This window comes from Marmota marmota, unplaced genomic scaffold, assembly GCF_001458135.2.
Source record: "Marmota marmota marmota unplaced genomic scaffold, marMar, whole genome shotgun sequence".
In the NCBI taxonomy this organism is placed as follows: domain Eukaryota; kingdom Metazoa; phylum Chordata; class Mammalia; order Rodentia; family Sciuridae; genus Marmota; species Marmota marmota.
The window spans coordinates 7,444,691-7,468,633 of NW_025999945.1; the positions used below are offsets into that span (position 1 = coordinate 7,444,691).

The following is a 23,943-nucleotide window of genomic DNA, read 5'->3' on the forward strand; positions in this document are numbered from 1 at the left end:
GACTGGAAAATTTATCATGTAGGCTGGGTATTATTAGTAACTGTGCTATTCTATCTCCTGGTGAAATTACTGATATACCCTTTGGAGAACTGGCTATAATTTTTATTTCACCTTCATAATCGGGATCAATTACCCCAGGACTTATCATAAGTCCTTTTAGAGTAGAAGAGCTGCGTCCCAATAATAAGCCTACTGTTCCTTTGGGAAGAGGTCCTTTCACCCCTGTGGGAATGATTTGAACTCCCATCTCTGGAGTTAGTACTGCTCTGGTGGAGGCGCAGATGTCCAACCCTGCGCTCCCTCTGGTTTGTCTGGAGGTCTCTTCAGCTTTGGGCCGCCAGCCCCGAGGCACCAGCTGCAGGTTGTCCAGGCAGTTGTCCACAGTCACAGCATTGAGGTGCACTACCTGGAAGCCGGGAGCGACGCCGCCCATGTGCCTCTCCCACAACAGTTCATGAAGGAACCTGCCTGATCCCCTTCCTCGGTTTTTGTCAAAGGCATATGCAAATATCTTAGCACCATTTCCATCTGCATCTACTTCCATTCGGGCCTCAAAGGAGTAGCTCTCCACCAATGGGATGTCTTGTTCATCTATCAATGTGTATTTGGTCTTCTCGGCCACCCGGCCGAGCCGCAGGATGCCCAATTTGAAGTCGGTCATGGCCGGGCCTGCGCTCTTCTTTCTCTTCTCTAGGTTCTTCTTTTCAGGTTTGGTCACAGCAACCCAAAAGCTGACTAAGAGTCTTTAATGTTCATCATTGATTATATCTTTATTTCTTCACTTACAAATGTTGAAACCTGAGTTACCGTGGGGATATACGTGAACAGAAGAGACTCGTGACCCTGCTTGTTACATACTTGTGTAAGCAGGTGAGACTCTTCTTCAGGACGCCAGAATGTGCTGCTGGCTCATCAGAGTACAGTCAAGTTCATTTGTGAGGGACAGGAAAGGAGGCCTGTGGAAATGACATTTGAGTAGAGAGCTGAAATTTGAGGCAGCGGCAATCTCCAGCAGTGAGAAGAACTGTTGCAAAGGCTCTACAGGAAGAAAAATTGGGAAACATTCAATGGATCAAAGGAGAGCAGTATAAATAGGATTTAGAGGGCAATGGGGAAGAGCTTGGCATTACAGCTGGAGAGGTAGACAAGGGTCAGGTCTGAAAGCCAAATCAGAGGTCTGGATCTTTATTCTAAAAATAACAACAACAACCAGAAAACATCTGCAGGTTTTAAATTAAAATTAGCATTTTGAAATGTCACTATCTGACACATAGAGAGAAATGGATGGAAAGGCCATGCATGGATGCAGGAAAAGCAGTAAGAGGGTGTCCTGTGGTTCTGGACTAAGCAGGTCACAATGGCCATTCACGCAAGCACGTTGACAGTGAGGATAGAGAGAGGCAGACAGATGGAAGAAATGCCTGGGAGGAAAGAACCACCAAATATGTTGCTGGATTAATCATTGGATGGCAGAGTGAGATGCTCCATTCCTATTTGAAGCAATTGAGGAGACATGGAGTTAGTCTCTGAGGTTGAGAACATGAATTCTAGACAATGAACATGCTTAGTCGACCCCAGGCCCCTGAGTGTAAGTCTCAAGCAGACAGCAGAATGGGCAGGTCCAGAATGTAGAGAACCTTGAACAAGGTGATACTATACTTGGTTTAAGTTACTGTGTGTGTCTGTAACTTAGGGACCATGATTTCTCTGATAAAAAGAAGAGAAAAGAGATGACTAACAGGAAATGGGCTTCTCCACCCACAGAAGTCAGACACATCTAACACAAGATCACTCCCTTAATTTACGACTCTTCTCCATTCGGAAACTGTCACTCTCTGAGGTGGTACCCATCTGGTGGCATGTGCAAGTCACAAATGATGTTTATGAAGCTTTCAAATTCTTTTTTACCGGTAGAGAATGATTTTTCCTTATGGGACAACAAGGATCAACATTTGACAGACAGTAGGAAAAACAAGAATTAAAGCAGGGAGGCTTTTCAATTTGCTCTGAAATTTGCTTTTTCTTCCAAGAAAAATGGTTGGCCTTACAATTGTTCAGAATCTGCAGTGCTGGAAAAACTTCTGACCACAGGGTCATGCCAGACCCTTTCCTTGCCAGGCCAGCCTGTGACTACAGCTGTGTCTTTCTCTGATTCTCAGCCCACCTCTTACACTCATCCCCTGTGAGTCAGGAGCTAATGACCCTTGCAGGTCAGCTAGTAGGTCCACAGGAAGCACAGAAAGCTAAGGACAAAGGATTTGTGGTTAAAACTCTTTGTCCCTAGTCCTTCAACTAAATACTTATGTGTGATGTAGACTTTGCTTTGGCTAGCTTTGTGTTATTTAATCTCCTTTAAGGATTTCCATAAATGTAAACTGGTATAAGAATGCTCTCCTCATAGGAGGCTTAAACAAAATAGAATGATCATCATAAATAATAGTGGCATAAAAAGGAGATGCCTTTTTCTCTTCATCAAAGAGTATTTTTTTCAAAGCCCATGAACCATCTGTCTTAGTCCATTTTCTGTTGCTATAACTGCACACCACAGACTGGATAATTTATAAAGAATAAGATTTATTTAGCACACAGTTCTGGCAGCTGGAAAGTCCAAGAGCATGGTGCCAGCATCTGCTCAGACTTGATGAGGGCCCCTTGCTGCATCAAAAGATAGTGGAGGGCATCACACAGCAAGACCACGTGGCAGGCTAGCTTAGGGTTCTCCTCTTCTTACAAAGTCACTAATGGCATCATGAAGCCCCACCCTCATGAGCTCCTCCTTAGGCCATCCTAAGTTCCTCCAAAACTGCCTGCCCCCTTTCAAATACCTTTAACATATGGATTTGGGGATTAAGATTAAATTAAAATTTCAGGGCACATCTTTAAACCACAGCATCATCTGATTTAGCATCACCTGAGAGGCTTATACAAACTAGATTCTAAAACACCACTCAACTCACATGGGGAGTCCAGATTTGTATAGTGAAAGACAGGATCTGACTTCCTCTCTATCTGAAGAGCCTTTCTACCTATGTCCTAAAAATACTAAAGTAAATAAATAAATAAATAAATAATCTGAAAATACTAAGCCTTAGATCAGCATTTCTAAAATTAAGCTGCATACTACATTCACTGGAGGAGATTTTTTTAATAACAATGATGTTCAGACCCTTTTCCAAATAATTTCACCAGAACCTCTGTGCATGGATTCATGCATCAGTATTTCAAAAAGTACCAGATCGGGGCTGGTCTTGTAGCTCAGTATTAGAGCGCTTGCCTAGCATGTGTGAGGCACTGGGTTTGATCCTCAGCACCACAAAAAATAAATAAATAAAATGAAGGTATGTGTTCATCTACAACTAAAATAATATTTTACAAAAAGTACCAGGTAGATTCTTTAGTACAGTCAGAGATGAGAAGCACTGGTTTTTATTTTACTTATGAATGTACCAGAGAATTCTATTATTGCTTCAAAATTTCATAGCTCTCTAATTACTTCCCCCTTTTCTCTCCTTAGCAGTCAGCCACCTTCCATCTTGAACATCTGTCTCCTTCTTGGTATTAATACCTTTACAACAGGGAGCCATCTAATGGCTTCTGTGAGAGTGAATCATTCAGTATTTACCAATAAATAGCACTGACTGCTACATTCTGCTATCAGAAACCCAAAATGTATTGAGGGCCACAGAGAGATAGGGCTGGATTTAGGAGATGGCTTTTAGCCCATGGCCACAGGAACTGATGAGTGACTTCCAGGTCAAGCAGATAGAGATGGGGACATTAAAAGAGATTTAGGTAGAAGAAAACTCATTACCCTTGGGGTAGCAGCTTTGGAAAAATGTCAAATGTGATAAAAATAAGGTAAACCAACCGAAGCTAATTGCTATGGAGGAACGAGCTAAAACATTAGAGAGCAAACATGATTGACACATGGAAAACAAAAAGGCAAACAACCAAAGAAAACTTGAAATATGAAAACTCTAATGTTGTATGGTTCTTTTGCTCAAAATCTTTTGCTCATTAAATAGCAGATAATGTGGGATGAGGATGAGGGTAAAGTAAGACTTCTGTATAATCAAGTTTGCCAGCTCCTTTCTTAAAAGTAAATTTTTATAAGGATGGTCAAAAGCACCGACCTCCATGAACTTCAAAGAACAGGTGTAAAATGGAAGTGACACTAAGGAAGCACAAAGTGATATTTTTGGACGGGGAGCTTTTCTGTGGTGCATGCTCACCTTAGCATACACACAGAGCTGGCCTCCTCTGCCCCAGATCTATGCAGGAAGACCAGCTCCCGGCATCAACAAAGGAACATAATCAGAAATCTGAGAAGAGGGCTTCTCCATGATCTTGAGACCTTTCCTTCTTTAGAACTTCCTGATTTACAGTTTTGCCTCCTGTTGCCTCCCACACCTCTTCTTCCCTTGGGATATGTCCTGTTTGGGAGAACATGTTTGCTTATAGCACAAACATCTCTGTTACATCTTTCTTTCTTAAGATGCCAAAATACGTTGCAACTATAAATAATTTTCCATTTCTGACATCTATATTCCAAGGTTTTTATCCAGTAAGGGGCTTCAAAAACTTCATAACTTCCAAAAACCATAGAACAGTGTCCCCCAAATTTCTCAGGTGAAATCCATGGTTGGGGAACTGTTGCATTCACTTTGCCCTGCAGGGATTTAATCTTTCTAAGAAACAGCCTCTCTGTCAAAAACCAGCCTCCCTGGAAGGCCTGGACAAAGACCAGATGAGTTAAAATGTCATGATTTGTTTAATTTCTTTTTTATATCTCTTTTAATATTTTTATAATAAAATCCCCTTTCTCTTATCAAAGAAGGTAGGGAAATCAAATTCAGAAGGCTTAAGAAGAAGAAATTAAATCACATAGGGGTTCTTTATTCCTGTTGGAAAAAAAAAAAACATACTAGGGAAATCTGAACCCCTGTAAATAGCTAAGCAACTCTAATGGTCATCTATCTATTTCCCCATTTCCTTAGGTTCTAGGGAACAAATCCCAGAGGAACCCAACACTAAATTAGGGAAAAAGAAAATGGTGTTTGGGAAATGTGAGTATGAGAGGAATGGAGATTACCCTGGGGAGGCATGAATAATACCTCTCTGAATTTAATGTGTGATGTCCAGAGAGACCCAAATGACAGACAAAGAGTTTAAAACAAATTGTTGAAAGGCACTTCAGAAACATGGAGGTGATGGGAAAGAAGAACATTTTAAGATTCACCAACCTGGATTCAGCAAAGAAATGCTGCTCTTAATACCTGCTGCAGGCTTTGAAGCAGTCTTTTTATTCACATGACAATGAATCAGTGAAGGCATTACACTCATATTTTTAAAAAACCTTTTTGACACAGTTTAACTTCTGGAGATAATAGCCAAAGCAAATGTCACAGGATAAAGGATAAAATCAAGTTTTATGTAGAAAAGTTCCAGGGCCGGGAGATTAAAGAGAGGCCCAGGTAATTCCAGGGTCCACCTCACGTGGATGGCTGAGCGTGTTTCAAATGAGACTGGGAGAAAGATCGTGTTTGAGCCCCTGAAGGAGCAATTACTATCCCTGGGAAGATACATTAATTTCACCCAAACTGTCTTCAAATTTGTTCCTCTGGTCATAGAATTTAGAGCAGGATGAAAGAAGGTACACAGAGCCATTCAAGACCACATCTTCCCTGAACCAGTAAATTAATCCCTGTCAGACACTGCTGTAAGATCTTCATGCTAAATTTTTCACTCTGGCCAGCCATTTCCAGTTGCTTCCTTGCTGTGAATCTCTAGGAAAGTCTGATTCAAAAGGCCCTCATAAAAATAGGCCATGAACAAAAGCAGCTAGAGGTTGAGGAGTGTACCAGATCATCCGTCAGGTCCCCTCTAGTCCTCCCCCACTTCCCTGTTCCCTCTTCTGCAGAAGTCTTTCTAACTTTTGACCTGATATGATGCCTCTGGAGGTGGATGACAGTCCTTGATATGATCTGACCCTCTTTCCCCTTACTGCTACCCACAGGTATGGGCATCTAGGAATTGTTTACTATATGATGCACATTTTCAACCTTTTATATTGGTCCGAAGTTAAGACTCCTGACCCAAGCTGGACAAATCACATGTCTTTCCAAAGAAATTTAGAAGTACAAGCCAAAGATGGCTGAATGGCTTCTTCTGTGGCTTGAAGCACTAACTTAAGAATTAGGTCAACAAGGGCAAACAACACTCTTCCAAGAGAGTAGGAAGCAGAGAACGCTGAAGGACAGAGAGGAGAATGGGAAGAAAAAAAAAAAAGTTCATAGACACACAGATATACAGATGGAGAGAATTCTAATTAAATTACTAATTTCTATTTTCTGTTCATTGCTAACCACAAACCACTCCTATATCTTTGTATCTAAACCTCATCTTGCTGTAGGTTGATTAGACTCATCTCCCTGAGCTACCACTCCCCTTGACTAAATGTACATCTCTTTCTGCTTCTCCCTTCCCTCACTGTGGACACTTTTATCTCTCAAGTCTTTCAAAGTCCATCATTTTCTACTTTCTATTCCCCAAAAATGCTGGTTTGGCAGTGTCCTGTCATTGGCTCTGGAAGACTCTGATGTTTTATTGGCATTAAGAAACTGAACTAAGGGTGAAAGCAACCCATTAATTTCCAAATGTCCAGTGATCCATAAGGTTATTAATGAGATGAGCCATAGAATAAGAAGAATTTTTGAGGTGCCCTTGGGCAAAGCATAATTCACCTACCAAATCAGCTACTTCTGAGAGTTTCTGAGGGACATATGGATTGCAAAGTCTTAACAGACAACATGCAGAAACTAAATGACATCTACTGATCACCACAAGTTCCTAAAAAAACTATGAAATGTCATGGATGTTAAGGCTATATGCCATAAACAAGTGCCTCCAAATATAAATTAGGATATAGGATATTTACTTATTACAAGATAGTGGAGAAGAATGTTTTTTGGCATCTGAATAGTTCCAAACCCAAAATTCCATGTAACCTCCAGTTTCTCTTATTGTTTTATTAATTCTTTCCTTTACATATTGAAATATTTATTATCTACCATGTCCCAGTCGTTAACTCATCGTATGATTCAATGAGCATAATTTTTTCAACAGGGATCCTGATAACCAGCAAAGTCAACGGATTTTGCTTCCTTAGCAGAAGGAGTTGCTCCTGAACTTCACTCTGTATCAAAATTTGATTTGAATTTAAAATAATGTAATATTAGCACTATTTTAGAAAATGGACATATTAAACATTGCTGGTAGAACTGCAATTATATCATTTCTATTTTTAGTTAGAGCTTTAGAGTTGTACATAGTAGTTGGGTTCATCCCAACAAACTCATACATGTGTGGAATTCTATTTCATTTCATGATTCCCACCATTCTGTCCCCTTTCCCCTCCTGTTCTCCTGCCCCTCCCCATTCTCCTTCCTCTATTCTGCTAAACTTCCTTTTGCTTGTTTATTTGTATTTGATTGGTTCTTTCTACCTATGTATAAAGGTGAACTTCCACGTGGTATATTTATACATGCACATACTTGATTTTTTAAGAATACATTTCACAATGACTCCCCTTTCCTAACCCTTCAGTCTGCTTCTCAATCTCCTTCTCCTACACTACTGATATTAGCTATATGTTTATGATACCCTACCCTTCCCTACTTCTTTCTTTTATTTTACTCTAGCTTCCACATATGAGAGAAAACATTCAACCTTTGAGTCTCTGAGTCTGGGCTTTCACTTCTCATGATGTTCTCATTTCCATTGACTTACTGGCAAATGCCATAGTTTCATTCTTCTTTATGGCTAAGTAGAACTCCATTGTGTATACATGCCACAATTTCTTAATCCATTAGTCTATTAATGGACACCTGGGTTGATTCCATTATTTAGCAGTTGTGAACTGTGATTCTATAAACATTGAGATGGTTATATCACTATAACATACTGATTTTAGTTCTTTGGGGAAATAACAAGGAGTGAGATGTCTGGAACATATGCTGATCCCATCCCTAGTTTTCTAAGAAATCTCCATACTGCTTTCCAAAATGGTACTAGTCTGCAGTCATGACAACAATGTACAAGTGTACCTTTTGCCTCATAACCTTACCAGCATTTATTATTGTTCATATTCTCGATCATTGACATTTTGACTGGAGGAAGATGCAATCTTGGTGTAGTTTGGATTTGCATTTCCCTGATCAGGACAGATGTTGAACATTTCTACATATTTTTATTGGCCATTTGTGTTTCTTCTTGAGAAATTTGTTTACTTTTTGGCTATTTATTAATTGGGTAATTTTCCTTTTCTGAGGGGGTATATTAATTTTTTTTGGCTCCTTATATATCTGGATATTAATCCCCTATCAGAGGAGTAGCTGAAAAAGATTTTTTCTCATTCTCATTAAGAGTATTTCCACACTCTTATTAATCATTTCCTTCGCGAGGCAGAATTTTTTTTTTTTTACTTTAATGGCATCTCACTGATTGATTCTTGGTTTTATTTCTTGTGCTTTTGGGTCCTGTTCAGGAAGTCAGTGCCAGCACTTATATGATGAAGTTTTGAACCTATTTTTTTTTTTTTGGTAGAAATTGCAAAGTTTCTGGTCTAATTCCTAAGTGTTTGATCCATTTCACTTTGACTTTTGCACAGGGCAAGAAAAAAAGGATCTAGTTTCATTTTTCTACCTATAGCTATCCAATTTTCTCAGCACCATTTGTTAAAAAAGCTGTCTTCTCCAACATCTATTTTGGCACCTTTGTCAAGTATCAGATGGCTGTAGGTATGTGGGTTTGTCTCTGTGTCTCCTACTCTGTTCCATTGGTCTTCATGTCAATTCACTCAAAGCTTTCTTAAACTGATTGTTTATTTGTTTGTTTGATTGATATACTTCTTTATGGAAACAGGAGCCTACTTTCCAAGCAGAGAATACTCTAACCTCCCATAGTTATCACAGGGCCCAGGAACTGGTCACCTGGCTTCTCTAGACAACTCCTTTAAATAGTAGGTGCTCAAATCCAGACTGGCAGGTGGCTAAATAACCTAATTGTACTCCCATTGAGGAAGATCCTCTCATTTTTGTCCTCGTAGAAAAAGGAAGTGATAATGAAAATGACTCCTCTCCTGGAACATGGCCTGCAGACCCCCTGGCCCCACCACCTTTGTGGGAAGAAATTGTACCTTTCTCTTTCCTTGCTGCATCCCAGCCTTGAAGTTTTCTCCACCCACAATAAAGATTATTCCTTAATCCATGTCATATGCTATACCTGAATCCCTGCCAAACACTGGTACCCATCACATGAAGACTCAGAAGGAACCCACCTTGGCAACAGTTGGTGAGTGGCCAGCTATGCAATATAAATGTTTGATTTCAAATTGAGTGGCCAGCTATGCAATATAAATGTTTGATTTCAAATTGAGAAAAGTACCAAAAAGGTGGTAGAGACCAACTTAAGCTATATTTTTAAGAAAGACCTAGCTGATGAGGGAAGGGTAAATGGGCCCTGGATAGATATAAAATGTCATCCAGCCGAGTGAAGAGCTGGAGGAAGAAGAGTTTAGATGGAAGCGCCATAACAGGAAACATGAATTGCAGAATAAAGCAGCTCAAAGGAACTCAGTATGGCTGAAGCAGGATAAAGAGAAAGAATGTGGTTTGAGATGAGACTAGAAGTACAAACCACAACCTGATTACCATCCAAAATTCATGCCATCCTAATTTCTCCAAAACTCTGGTTTGGCCCCTGTCATGGATGATAATCTATTTTTCATTAACAATTGTAAGGCTGTCATCAAAGGCAGAGCTATCAGAGATTTTCAGCATGCCAGTTCCAGTGGTATGGTCACTGAGCAATCTCCCAAGATATAAGCATCACCCTCCCTCTCAGTATATTTCCTACCATGTAGAAAGCATGGGTTCAAGAAATCAGCCTCCCACTGTCATGTCACTTGCATTCTAGACTTGAAGCCAGAATGATGGTTATAACAATGCTGATGCTGGTGATTACAACCATTGATAAATAAATTTGATGATCTATGTGCCGGGATTTAGGGAAAATACTTTACATATATAATTTAATCCTTAAAATCATAGTCAAGAGCCAGAGTTAGATCTATGAGAGGGCATCTCAGAGACAAAGAGGCTAATATAAGGTCATGTTTTCTTTTCACTACATTTGTCACAGCGACATGATAAATTGGGTTCCAAAACATGTTTGCATTACAGAATGATTGTTTTAGAAATAAATACAGGAATGTTTGGGCATGTACTTGGACTAGGCTTTGGAATACATGGTTCCAAATAAAACACATCGCTTCCTAGCATTCTCCAAAAAAGAATCCCAGGTTCTGGCAACCAATGAGACTTGATAATAAAATAACTGGAACTCTCTGAAAGGAAAGATCTTATGGTCTTCACGTCTGGAGGGCAGAGCAAATGTGATTATATTTTCTTTCTTGTAATGATAATGCAGGGCAAAGGGCCATTTCTTTAAAAACTTCTAGACTTACTCTAGTTAAAAGCATTTTCTAAAACAGGGCATTTTTCAGAAACAAATGCAGTTTCTTCAAATTATCTTACTAAGTTTCTTTAAAAAAAAAATCCCCCTTTCACCCAGCTTCTGATACTTTTCTTATTTCCAGGCACTAAATTGGAAAATCTACTTGGAAATACTGGGGGATGCTCTTCTGGAAGCACACCCCAGGCCTTCTCTAGTGCCCACATGGCCCTTTAGAACTTCACTATCTGCCCCAGCTGTTCTACAGACTGGTCTTAGAATGTTCTTGAACCTCAACTCCCTTTTCTCTTTAGCCTTGCGCTTGCCTCATGCTTTCTTTTTTCCAACACAAGTCTGAGTCGGTCCCTCATGTTACTTTACACTCAACCAGTTGAATTTATCCTTAGTGCTTCTTCATGAATAGTGACTCCACATTTCCACACAGTTGGCCTTGAATTTTAAGTGGGATGTGATCCTGGAAAATATCCTCTAATTTTGTTCAAATATAACCCTTTAGAACATCACATTTAATAATTATTTTCAGTGTAAAAGTCACTTGGTAGAAATTTGGTCTGATCTCTTTAGAAGTGACTGCAATAGTAATGTACAATAAAGATCCCAAATTCAGCTGCTTCCAACGTCAGATACCTTCTCTTACCTGGATGTAAGACATCCTTAACTTCTGACTTCAAAGTTATTTTCTAAGTCCTTGAGCTTTTGAAGAAGACAATCATTTAAGTATGTTTACTGAATTTGATTATGCCTTGAGAAGTAGGAGCAATGTCATCAATCCTCCATAAGATCATTTTTCAGATAATTCAGGGCTTGTCTCTTAGTCTGGGAATGACAAATACCAGAAAATTTGGGGGAAAAAAAATTAAAAAGGAAAGGAGCTAACATTTATTGTGTAATTCTTCCAGACATAGACATACTATGATATATAGCTTCACTTCTAATTTGAAACTGCATAGGCATCAGATGTTCCGCAGTAAAGCATAAACTCTCCAGTTTAAATAAGTTTCCTTTAACAAAGTCTTCTCCATAAATTCTTTGGGGTGGGTATGTCTGTCTTATTTACCGTTATATTTTAATGTTAGATATCTAAGTACATGCTGACTATTAATATGTTTTTCTGATTGCAAAAATATATAAACATAGTAGAAAATACAAATTCCATAGAATCATGAGGTTCAATACTGATAGTTACCTCAAAATTACCCTATATACCACAAAATAAGCTTTGGTAGAGTAGGATAAATTAATTCTTAATTGCACATTGGTATCCTTCAAATGTTTACTCTAATAGAAATCCTGTTTTCGCATTCTAGAACTAATGAATAAACTCAGAAAAGTAGCAGTATATAAAATCAACACCCATAAATCAAAGAATTTCTCTACATAAGTGATGAATCCTCTGAAAGAAAAATTGAGGAAATCGCCCCATTCACAATAGCCTAAAAAAAAAAATATAAAACACTTGCAAATCAGCCTAACAAAAGAAGTGAAAGACATCTATAACGAAAACTACAGAACACTAAAGAAAGAAATTGAAGAAGACCTTACAAGATGGAAAGTTCTCTCTTATTCTTGGATAGGTAGAATTAATATTGTCAAAATGGCCATAGTACCAAAAACGATTTGCATTTTTAATACAATTCCCATTAAAATCCCAATTACATCCCTCATACAAATAGAAAAAGCAATCATGAAATTCATTTGGAAAAATAAGAAAGCCAGAACAGTCAAACCAATTCTTAGCAAGAAGAGTGAAGCAGGAGGCATGACAATACCAGACCTTAAACTATATTACACAGATATAGTAACAAAAATAGTATGGTATATTGGCACCAAAATAGACTGGTAGAAAAATGGTACCACGGGGACCAAAAACATACATTGGAGAAATGATAGCCTCTTCAACAAATGGTGCTGGGAGAATTAGAAATCCATATGCAGCAAAGTGAAATTAAGCCCCTATCTCTCACACTGCACAAAACTCAACTCAGACCCTGCGCCTAGAAGAAAAAGGCTCAAACCTTCATCATGTTGGCTAGGACCTAATTTCCTTAACAAGACTTCTAAAATTCAAAAAATAAAATCAAGAATTAATAAATGGTTTGGATTCAATCTAAAAAGCTTCTCAACAAAAGAAACAATCAATAACATGATGAGAGACCCTACAGAATAGGAGAAAGCTTTCCCCATGCACCTCAGATACAGCACTAATCTCCAAGATATATAAAGAACTCAAAAAACTTAACACCAAAAAAACCCAAATAACCCAATCAATAAATGGGCTAACTAACTGAGTAGACACTCCACAGAAGATATTCAATCAATTGACAAGTATATGAAAAACTGAACAACATCTCTAGCAATTAGAGAAATGCAAATCAAAACTACTCTAAGATTTCATCTCACTCTAGTCAGAATGGCAAGAATTATCAAGAATACAGGGATTGCAACATGGCGGCAGGTGCTGAGATCAATTTTGTGACCTCTTCAGCTGCGTGGGCAAAGGGAGTCTTAAACTGACTAAATGCTGTTTGCTCAGGATCACTTGGCAATGCTGGGCTGAAGTAGACCTGGGGCAAGCAGTTTGCGCCCCCACAGAGCCCACACAGAGCCCGGAGCAGGTGAATTCAGGCTGCCCGTGAGCAGTCTCTGGCTGATTGTCTGTGTCTCGTCTCCAAACTGCTGTGACTCAGCCCCACAGATGCTCCAGCAGAATAGAGAAACAACTCTTCTGTTCCTCTGTGAACCTTTTGAGGTGATGCCAACCGAACCCCCATAGGCAGCGGGCTCAGAATTGAGGCGGGACCTGGGAGAGTCGGACCAGACCCACCCTTCGCATTGGACACCCCAGCAAAGAGAACGAACGGCCGTCCTTCCTATTGGACACTATCATGGCAGAGAACTGACTTCACCAGAATTCGGTGGAGGGGATAGCATCATCGAAACTGGCGTCTGCAGGTGTGTGACCCCCGGGCCCCTCATCCCCGCACAGCAGGGAAATCTCAAGGGCCTCCCCCCACCCACACTCTCCTGTGATCGTGATTGTCAGATGGAGGGAGTCAGGAGCGGTGCCTGACCCCCGGCAACCGCTCCCACCAGTGCTGACAACTGAGAAATCTTGCGCCAGCTCCTGGGGGCGTGGCTACCGGAGGGAAGCAGGCAAAATAAGCTGACGGTTCCCAGCCCCGCACTCCACAACCTTAGGGTCTGGGGGAAAGGCAAACAGAGAGAGTGTGCCCAGTCGTTCAAGAAAATAGGGCTCCTGGGAGTCGCAGACCCGACATGTAGCCAGTTTTGTGGTGAACGCCACCGGTGAAGTGAGGCCTGGCTGGAGGAAAAGTGGGGAAGTGACTGGAGACCAGGAAAGGCCCTGGGCGCCCAATATTGAGAGCCGCCCAGTGGGGGAGGAGGAGCCAATCACAGGGATTGGTTCCGGCATAAAGAGAGGAGAAGCTTGGACAGGTGGGCACAGTTCCACCTACTGGAAGAGAAGTTAATCGAACTCTAAGACTGCATTTTTTTTTCTTTTTCTATTTTTTTTTGTTTTATAATTTCTTTTCAATTTCCTTATTCCACTTTTCTTGAATTCTACCTATTCACTCTCATTCTCTTTAGCGACTTCTTCCCTCCCCTTCTAATACCTTTCCTCCCAAGCATTATGACGCTGTTTATGTGTAATTTACTAAATGTGTATAGGTAAATGTTCTGAGGAGTTATGTAGTGCTACCAATTCTATAGCTACCCCAAATACTCCGGACCATTTTGCTGTTAATATCCCTTGTCAGTAGAGCAATTTTCCAAGGTTGCCAAGATATACCAACCTCTATACCATCGCATCACTCGACCTAAACATAAGTCCCAAGACAAAACCACAGATCGATATATGCCATAAGAATCCATATGCATTTTACGAAATGAATGAATGTGCTTTAAAGTGCAATAAAATTAATCATCTCTAGTCATAGTCTCCCATCACAAAGGAGAGACCCCGGAGATACACAAAACCAAAATAAATCTATAGGAGTAAACCAAAATAAATCTATAAGCCAGAAGTAATATGAGCATCATTGAAAAGCAAGGAAGAAAAGGTATACAAACAATGCAGGACAGATGAAATCTACAGGAGAACCTGGAGACATCAGAAAAATGGTCAAGTAAAGAACTCAAGGAATACCTTACACAGATGGAATGGAATATTAAAGAGGACATGAGACAGCAAATTCAAACAATGAAAGAACACATAGAAAATGAATTACATAAACAGATAAAAGAAGCAAATAAGCAAGTTTAACAGGAGATAGAGATTATTTAAAAAAATCAAACAATAATCCTAGAAATGAAGGAAACTATAAACCAAATTAAAAACTCATACGAGAGTATCACTAGCAGAGTGGAGCGAGTAGAAGTCAGAACATCAGACAATGAAGACAAAATATATCATCTTGAAAAGAGTCTAGCCAACTCAGAAAGACTGGTAAGAAACCACGAGAAAAACATCCAAGAGATATGGGATAACATAAAACAACCAAACTTAAGAGTCATCGGGATAGAGGAAGGTATAGTGGTCCCAACCAAGGGGATGAGCAATCTGTTGAATGAAATAATTTTAGAAAACTTTCCAGATATAAAAAAGGAAATGGAAGTACAAATTCTAGATGCATACAGGACACCGAGCATACAATATCACAGTAGACCAACTCCAAGACACATTGTTATGAAGATATCCAATATACAGAACAAAGAGAGAATATTAAAAGCTACAAGAGAAAGGAGGCAGAATACATTCAGGGGTAAGCCAATAAGGTTAATGGCTAATTTTTCATCACAGACACTGAAAGCGAGAAGATCCTGGAACAACGTATTTCAAACACTGAAAGACAATGGATGCCAACCAAGAATTTTGTATCCAGCAAAATTAAACTTCAGGTACGACAACGAAATAAAAATCTTTCATGATAAACAAAAGTTAAAGGAATTCGCAGCCAGAAAACCAGCATTGCAAAGCATCTTGAGCAAAACACTACACGAGGAAGAAATGAAAAACAACCAAAACCAACAGTGGGAAGTACCTCAGTAAAGCAAGAGTGGGGGAAAAAAAAAAGCTAATCATGGAGAGAAATTTGCAGCCACAAAACCAGCATTGCAAAGCATCTTGAAGAAGAAATGAAAAACAACAACCAAAACCAACAGTGAGAAGTACCTCAGTAAAGCGAGAGTGGGGGTGGGGCGGGCTGGAAGCTAATAATGGAGAAAGAAACCAAATTAAAAAAAAAAAAGATAAACAATCAAACATGACTGGAAGTACAAACCATATATCAATAGTAATCCTAAACGTTAATGGCTTAAACTCACCAATAAAGCGACATAGGCTGGTAACCTGGATTAAAAAAAACAGATCCATCAATATGCTGCCTTCAGGAGACACATCTGATTGGAAAAGACATACACAGGCTTAAGGTGAAAGGTTGGGGAAAATCATACCATGCACACAGTTCTCAGAAGCAAGCAGAGGTGGCCATCCTCATATCGAATAAAATTGACTTCAAAACTAAGTTAATCAAAAGGGATAAGGAAGGACATTATATACTGTTAAAAGGAACCATTCACCAACAAGACATAACAATTATCAATATTTATGCACCATATAATGTTGCTGCAACGTGCATAAAACAAACTCTCCTCAAGTTCAAGAATCAAATAGACCACGACACAATAATTAGGGGTGACTTCAACACAACTCTCTCACCATTGGACAGATCCTCCAAACAAAAGTTGAATAAAGAAACTAGAACTCAATAACACAATCAATAACCTAGACTTAACTGACATATATAGAATATATCAACCATCATCAAGTGGGTATACCTTTTTCTCAGCAGCACATGGATCCTTCTCAAAAATAGACCATAAATTATGCCATAGGGCAATCCTTAGTAAATATAAAGGTGTGGAGATAATACCATGTATCTTATCTGATCATAATGGAATGAAACTGGAAATCAATGATAAAAGAAGGAAGGAAAAATCCTACATCATTTGGAAAATGAACAATATGTTACTGAATGATCAATGGGTTACAGAAGACATAAAGGAGGAAATCAAAAAATTCTTAGAGATAAATGAAAATACAGACACAACATATCGGAATCTATGGGACACAATGAAAGCAGTTTTAAGAGGGGAATTCATTGCCTGGAGTTCATTTCTCAAAAAAAGAAAAAGAACCAACAAATAAATGAGCTCACACTTCATTTCAAAACCCTAGAAAAGGAAGAGCAAAACAACAGCAAATGTAGCAGAAGGCAAGAAATAATTAAAATCAGAGCAGAAACCAATGAAATTGAAACAAAAGAAACTATTGAAAAAATTGACAAAACTAAAAGTTGATTCTTTGAAAAAATAAATAAGATCAACAGACCCTTAACCATGCTAACGAAGAGAAGAAGAGAGAGAACTCAAATTACTAACATACGGGATGAAAAAGGCAATATCACAACAGATGCTACAGAAATACAGAAGATAATTAGAAATTATTTTGAAACCTTATATTCCAATAAAATAGAAGATAGTGAGACATTGATAAATTTCTTAAGTCATATGATTTGCCCAGATTGAGTCAGGAGGATACACACAATTTAAACTGACCAATATCAATGGAGGAAATAGAAGAAGCCATCAAAAGAATACCAACCCAGAAAAGCACAGGACCCGATGGGTATACAGCGGAGTTTTACAAAACCTTTAAAGAAGAATTAATACCAATACTTTTCAAGTTATTTCAGGAAATAGAAAAAGAGGGAGCTCTTCCAAATTAATTCTATGAAGCCAACATCAACCTGATTCCAAAACCAGACAAAGACACTTCAAAGAAAGAAAACTACAGACCAATATTTCTAATGAACCTAGATGCAAAAATCCTCAATAAAATTCTGGCAAATCGGATACAAAAACATATCAAAAAAATTGTGCACCATGATCAAGTAGGATTCATCTCTGGGAGGCAAGGCTGGTTCAATATACGGAAATCAATAAATGTTATTCACCACATCAATAGACTCAAAGACAAGAACCATATGATCATCTCGATAGACGTAGAAGAAGCATTCGACAAAGTAGAGCATCCCTTTATGTTCAAAACTCTAGAAAAACTAGGGATAACAGGAACTTACCTCAACATTGTAAAAGCTATCTATGCTAAGCCTCAGGCTAGCATCATTATAAATGGAGAAAAATTGAAGGCATTCCCTCTAAAATCTGGAACAAGACAGGGATGCCCTCTCTCACCACTTCTATTCAATATAGTTCTCGAAATACTGGCCAGAGCAATTAGACAGACGAAAGAAATTAAAGGCATAAAGATAGGAAAAGAAGAGTTTAAATTATCACTATTTGCAGGTGACATGATCCTATACCTAGAAGACCCAAAAGGGTCTACAAAGAAACTACTAGAGCTAATAAATGAATTCAGCAATGTGGCAGGATATAAAATCAACATGCATAAATCAAAGGCATTCCTGTATATCAGCGACAAATCTTCAGAAATGGAAATGAGGACAACCACCCCATTCACAATATCCTCAAAAATAAAATAAAATACTTGGGAATCAACCTAACAAAAGAGGTGAAAGATTTATACAATGAAAACTACAGAACCATAAAGAGAGAAATATAAGAAGATCTTAGAAGATAGAAAAATATACCCTGTTCATGGATAGGCAGAACTAACATCATCAAAATGGCGATATTACCAAAAGTTCTCTATAGGTTTAATGCAATGCCAATCAAAATCCCAATGGTATTTCTTGTAGAAATAGATAAAGCAATCATGAAATTCATCTGGAAAAATAAAAGACCCAGAATAGCAAAAGCAATTCTAAGCAGGAAGAGTGAAACAGGCGGTATAGCGATACCAGACTTCAAACTATATTACAGAGCAATAGTAACAAAAACAGCATGGTACTGGTGGCAAAACAGGCAGGTGGACTAATGGTACAGAACAGAGAACACAGAGACCAATCCACAAAATTACAACTATCTTATATTTGACAAAGGTGCTAAAAGCATGCAATGGAGAAAGGATAGCATCTTCAACAAATGGTGCTGGGAAAACTGGAAATCCATATGCAACAAAATGAATCTGAATCCCTTTCTCTCACCATGCACAAAAGTTAACTCAAAATGGATCAAGGAGCTTGATATCGAAACAGAGACTCTGCGTCTGATAGAAGAAAAAGTGGGCTCTAATCTACATATTGTGGGGTTGGGCTCCAAATTCCTTAATAGGACACCTATAGCACAAGAGTTAAAAACAAGAATCAAACAAATGGGACTTACTCAAACTAAAAAGTTTTTTTCTCAGGAAGAGAAACAATAAGAGAGGTAAATAGGGAGCCTACATCCTGGGAACAAATTTTTATTCCTCACACTTCAGATAGAGCCCTAATATCCAATAACCCAATCAACAAATGGGACAAGGACCTGAACAGACACTTCTCAGAGGAGGACATACAATTAATCAACAAGTACCCGAAAAATGCTCACCATCTCTAGCAGTCAGAGAAATGCAAATTAAAAGCACCCTAAGATACCATCTCACTCCAGTAAGAATGGAGCCATTATGAAGTCAAACAACAAAAAGTGCTGGCGAGGATGTGGGGAAAAGGGTACTCTTGTACATTGCTGGTGGGACTGCAAATTGGTGCGGCCAATTTGGAGAGCAGTATGGAGATTCCTCGGAAAGCTGGGAATGGAACCACCATTTGACCCAGCTATTCCCCTTCTCCGACTATTCCCCAAAGACCTTAAAAGAGCACACTATAGGGATGCAGCTACATTGATGTTCATAGAAGCACATTTCACAATAGCTAGACTGTGGAACCAACCTAGATGTCCTTCAATAGATGAATGGATAAAAAAAATGTGGCATTTATACACAATGGAGTATTACTCAGCACTAAAAAATGACAGAATCATGGCATTTGGAGGGAAATGGATGGCATTAGAGCAGATTATGGTAAGTAAAGCTAGCCAATCCCTAAAAAACAAATGCCAAATGTCTTCTTTGATATAAGGAGAGCAACTAAGAACAGAGCAGGGAGGAAGAGCAGGAGGAAAAGATTAACATTAAACAGGGACAAGTGTTGGGAGGGAAAGGGAGATAGAAGAGAAATTGCATGGTAAAGGAAGGAGACCCTCATTGTTATACAAAATTACATATAAGAGGAAGTGAGGGGAAAGGGGAAAAAAACAAAGGAGAGAACTGAATTACAGTAGATGGGGTAGAGAGAGAAGATGGGAGGGGGAGGGGGGATAGGAAGGGGATAGGAAGGGCAGCAGAATACAACAGACACTAGTATGGCAGTATGTAAAAACATGGATGTGTAATCGATGTGATTCTGCAATCTGTATATGGGGTAAAAATGGGAGTTCATAACCCACTTGAATCAAATGTATGAAATATGATATGTCAAGAGCTTTGTAATGTTTTGAACAACTAAGAAAAAAAGAAAAAATAAAGTTCACCACAAAAAAAAAAGAATACAAGCAACAATAAGTGTTGGGTGTGGGGAAAACATGCAACAATAAGGATGTGAGGGAAAAGTACACTCATTCATTGCTGGTGGGATTGCAAATTGGTGCAACCACTCTGGGAAGCAGTAGGAAGATTTCTTGGAAAATTTGACCCAGCTATCCCACTCCTCGGTCTATCCTCAAAGGACTTAAAATCAGCAAACTACAGTGACACAGACACATCAATATCTATAGTGGCTCAATTCACAACAGCTAAACTGTGGTTCCAATCTAGATGCCCTTCAATAGATGAATGGATAAAGAAATCTATACACAATGGAATATTACTCAACCTTAAAGGAAAATGAAATGATGGCATTTGCAGGTAAATGGATGGAGTTGGAGAATATCATGCTAAGGGAAGTAAGCCAATCCCCAAAACCAAAGGCCAAATATTTTCTCTGATAAGTGGGTGCTGATCCATAATGGGGGTGAGGGGGGAGCCAAGCATAGTTTGGAGGAACTTTGAATGGGGCAGAGGGGAGTGAAGGGAGGAGAGGTGGATATGGGTGTGGGAAAGATGGTGGAATGAGACTAACATTATTACCCTATGTATGTGTATGATTGCATATAAGGTGTGACTGTGCATCATATACAACCAGAGAAATGAAAAGTCGTCCTCCATTTTTGTAAAAAAAAATAAAATAAAGATATCTTGTTTTTTTCTTCTCCTTCCCTGACATCTACTTTGTCTTCATACTTCCCAGATAGTGAGAATATGCCATTCACAGCTGTCTAGCATCACCATTTTCCTTGGATAATGTTGCTTTCATGTGAATCATGTATTATTGATTGGGGCTGCCCATTATAGAACTCCACTCCTCCTTACCACAGTAAATGGCCTGGACTAGTCATGTGGCTCTCTCTAGCCACATCACCCTGACCATGAGAAGGCATGACCATTTTCATGGTATAGAACACCCACAAGAAAATTCCTGGTCACAATCTCCAGTAACAATTCCCACAAACTAGGGAGTTGCCTATTCATGAGAACAGCCTTGTTCTAAATAAAGGTCAAACTTAACTTGCCTCAAACTCCCTGTTTTGGTGAAAACTCAAGAGATAAAAGTAATTGGAATGACCCCATGCAATAGCATTTCCAGTGGTATATTTTACTCTTAATGACTTTGAGATATATTTTCCATGTAAGAAACATTTTCCTTTCCACAATTTTGCAAAACAATTGTCACTTATCAAATGAAGCTAGGCTATCATAAAATTAGCATTTCCAGGTAGATGAAATCTTAAGAGATAATCTGCCTCAGAGTCCTGTCTGTAAAGAGCCTTGTCTATAAAAGGCCGAGATAGCATTGTTCATTGAAGGTCTCGCCTTCCTGAGAAGCAGATTCATGTGTGATTTCTTAGGACTAAGATATGGCTGTATAATAGAAGGTATACAGACTTTTTTCTTTCCCTTGGGACTGTGTTCCCAAATTTCACAGCTGTTAATATTCTCAGTTTATTTGACAAGATCAGAGAAAAGGAAAGAAACACTCTACAATGATAGCAAATACAGAAACTTTTACTTCAACTCATCAAGACTGGTTTAATCAAAAACAGAAAAAAAAAATGGGAGAAAAAAATCAAAGGCTTTCAAAATATCATCAAAGCATTGCTATGTGTCTGGCATCTAGCAAGTGCTCAGTAAACAGTAACTGTTCTGAGGTTTCACTAATACAACAAGTAAAAGGTTTGGACACATGTGCAGTCCCCCATTCCCCATCACCACTCTTCCATCTCTGCTCCTGTCACTTCTCCCACATGAGATTCGGATTTCCCTATGATTTCTGCTAATCCAACTCCTAGTGCTCATCAAGGATTAGTTTAGCTATGACTTCCTTCAAGATCACCCTCCCAAACAGACAACTCTATATTTTTTCTTCTTCCCTGCTCCTACATCTCTGTTTACTCTTTTATGAAGTAACTCTGTCTTCCCCACTTGATTAGAAGTTTATTGGGAATAAGAAAGAAAATTTTACTCCTCCCCATTCAATACAGTTCCTGAAGTTGTCTTTAACACTGACACAGGTGGCAATATCAGATTTACCAAAAAATAACCTCAACTGGGGATTGCTGCTTGACTTATCTCAGAAAAGAATCTTAAAAGAAAGGAAGTTATTGTATATCGAGTGGCTACGTAGGCCATTCAAACTAGGTATTTTACATATACTATCTCATGTCAATTCAAATAAAATAAATGAAGTTATCATCAACAGCATTCTCTATATACAGACAGATCTCAGTTTACAAACATTTTCAAGAGAGCTAACAGCTAATATGTGCTGGAGTCAGAGTTCAGAGTTGGTGTCTAATTCCACTTGAATGTTCTTCTGCCATATTATACCATCCCCATATTATGAGACTCTCACTGTGATAGTCATTTTTTGGTCTCTGTGACCAAAATGCCTGACCAGACCAACTCAGAGGAAGAAAAGTTTATTTTAGGCTCATGGTTTCAGAGATGCAGTCCATGATCAGTTGACTCTATTGCTCTGGGGCCATGTAAGGCAGAACATCATGGAGGAATCACATGGGACCGAAAAGCTTCTCAGCTCCTGACATACAGGAAGCAAAGAGTAAAAGCATTAGGTGACAAAATATAAACCCCAGTGGTATGCCTTCCTGTGACTACTTTTTCTAGCCACTGCCTACCTGTCTATAGTTACCATCCAGTTAGTCCATTTAAATCATTAATCTCTTAAATGGATTAACCCACTGATTTGGTTGTAGCTCTAAAACACTACTCATTTCACCTCTCAACATTCCTACATTATCTCCTGAGCTTTTGGGGGGCACCTCATATTTAAACCATTGCAGTGACTTAAGGAAAAGAGTAGACTACGTCAGTTTCCCTATCCTGACCTCCAACTTCAGTGTGGAAAAGAAACCCCACCTCACATGTCTCCCAGTGTCCCTTCCTCGGTTCCCTTCTGAGATACTAAGAGAAAGTCACCTATGGAGTCTGAAAGTCAAGTACCTGTTTGACTTTTTTTCCTGTCTTTGTCCTATTTCCTTCTTTGACAGTGAGGGACATTTTGTCAATAAGTCACAGAGCAGACAGATTCCTGAGGTCAATGATGCAATGCTTATTTTTAATCAGGAGAAGAAGAACTATGTATATTAGTGGGCAAGCGGACATTTTAGTATGTTATGTTGAAGCATTTCAAATAAAACACACTGGTTAATGGGAGCTGCAGTAACATTTTAATTCATGTTTTATACAAAATAATCTGCCCACCTCTTTCCAGTGATGTAGAAAATATGACTCTCTAGTCATAAATGAGTGAAATAGATCAATCCATTCCTAGATTCTGGTAGAGAAAGCTGTGAGATGTACCTATGAAAGTTTAATTATTAGACAATATGGGGGATAATAATAACCAAATCTAGGAAGATGGTGATTTTACTGTACCCTGCCTGGGACAAAGCCCATGTATAAGGTGTTCTGTAAATCAGATTTAAAAAGAGATCTAGGGAAAAAAAACCTGAAAAATTCCAGAAGGAAGCACTAAAGATAATGAGAGTTTCTTAAATCATACAAGTGGTAACGAATCAAGGGGAAACTAGGGAAGAAAAGGAGAAATCCCAGAAAGAATATATCTCTTATTCCCAAATATCTGATGGATGGATCCTCACGGAGAAGAGACCAAAAAATGGAGCTAAACCAAAGTCAGAGGGTTAAAAAATATTCAGGGAAGCAGATCCCATAAAATGTCAGCTCAGAGTAAGAATTTCCTCTGCAGCTCCTGGGGTAATTGATCCCGATTATGTAGGTGAAATAAAAATTATAGCTAGTTCTCCAAGAGGTATATCAGTAATTTCACCAGGAGATAGAATAGCACAGTT

At 38.9% G+C, this 23,943-nt stretch overlaps 1 protein-coding gene across 1 annotated transcript in view; it reads right to left on the reverse strand.

Annotated features, from left to right (window-relative positions):
• LOC107154403 (zinc finger MYND domain-containing protein 19-like) overlaps nt 1–697 on the reverse strand; it is an 18,241-nt gene extending 17,544 nt beyond the window's left edge. Inside the window, exon 1 of the mRNA XM_048801782.1 lies at nt 296–697. Within this exon, the coding sequence (XP_048657739.1) occupies nt 296–661 (366 nt within the window). The 5' untranslated portion in view covers nt 662–697. The remainder of the gene's footprint in view (nt 1–295) is intronic.
• Between the last annotated feature and the right edge of the window lie 23,246 nt (nt 698–23,943).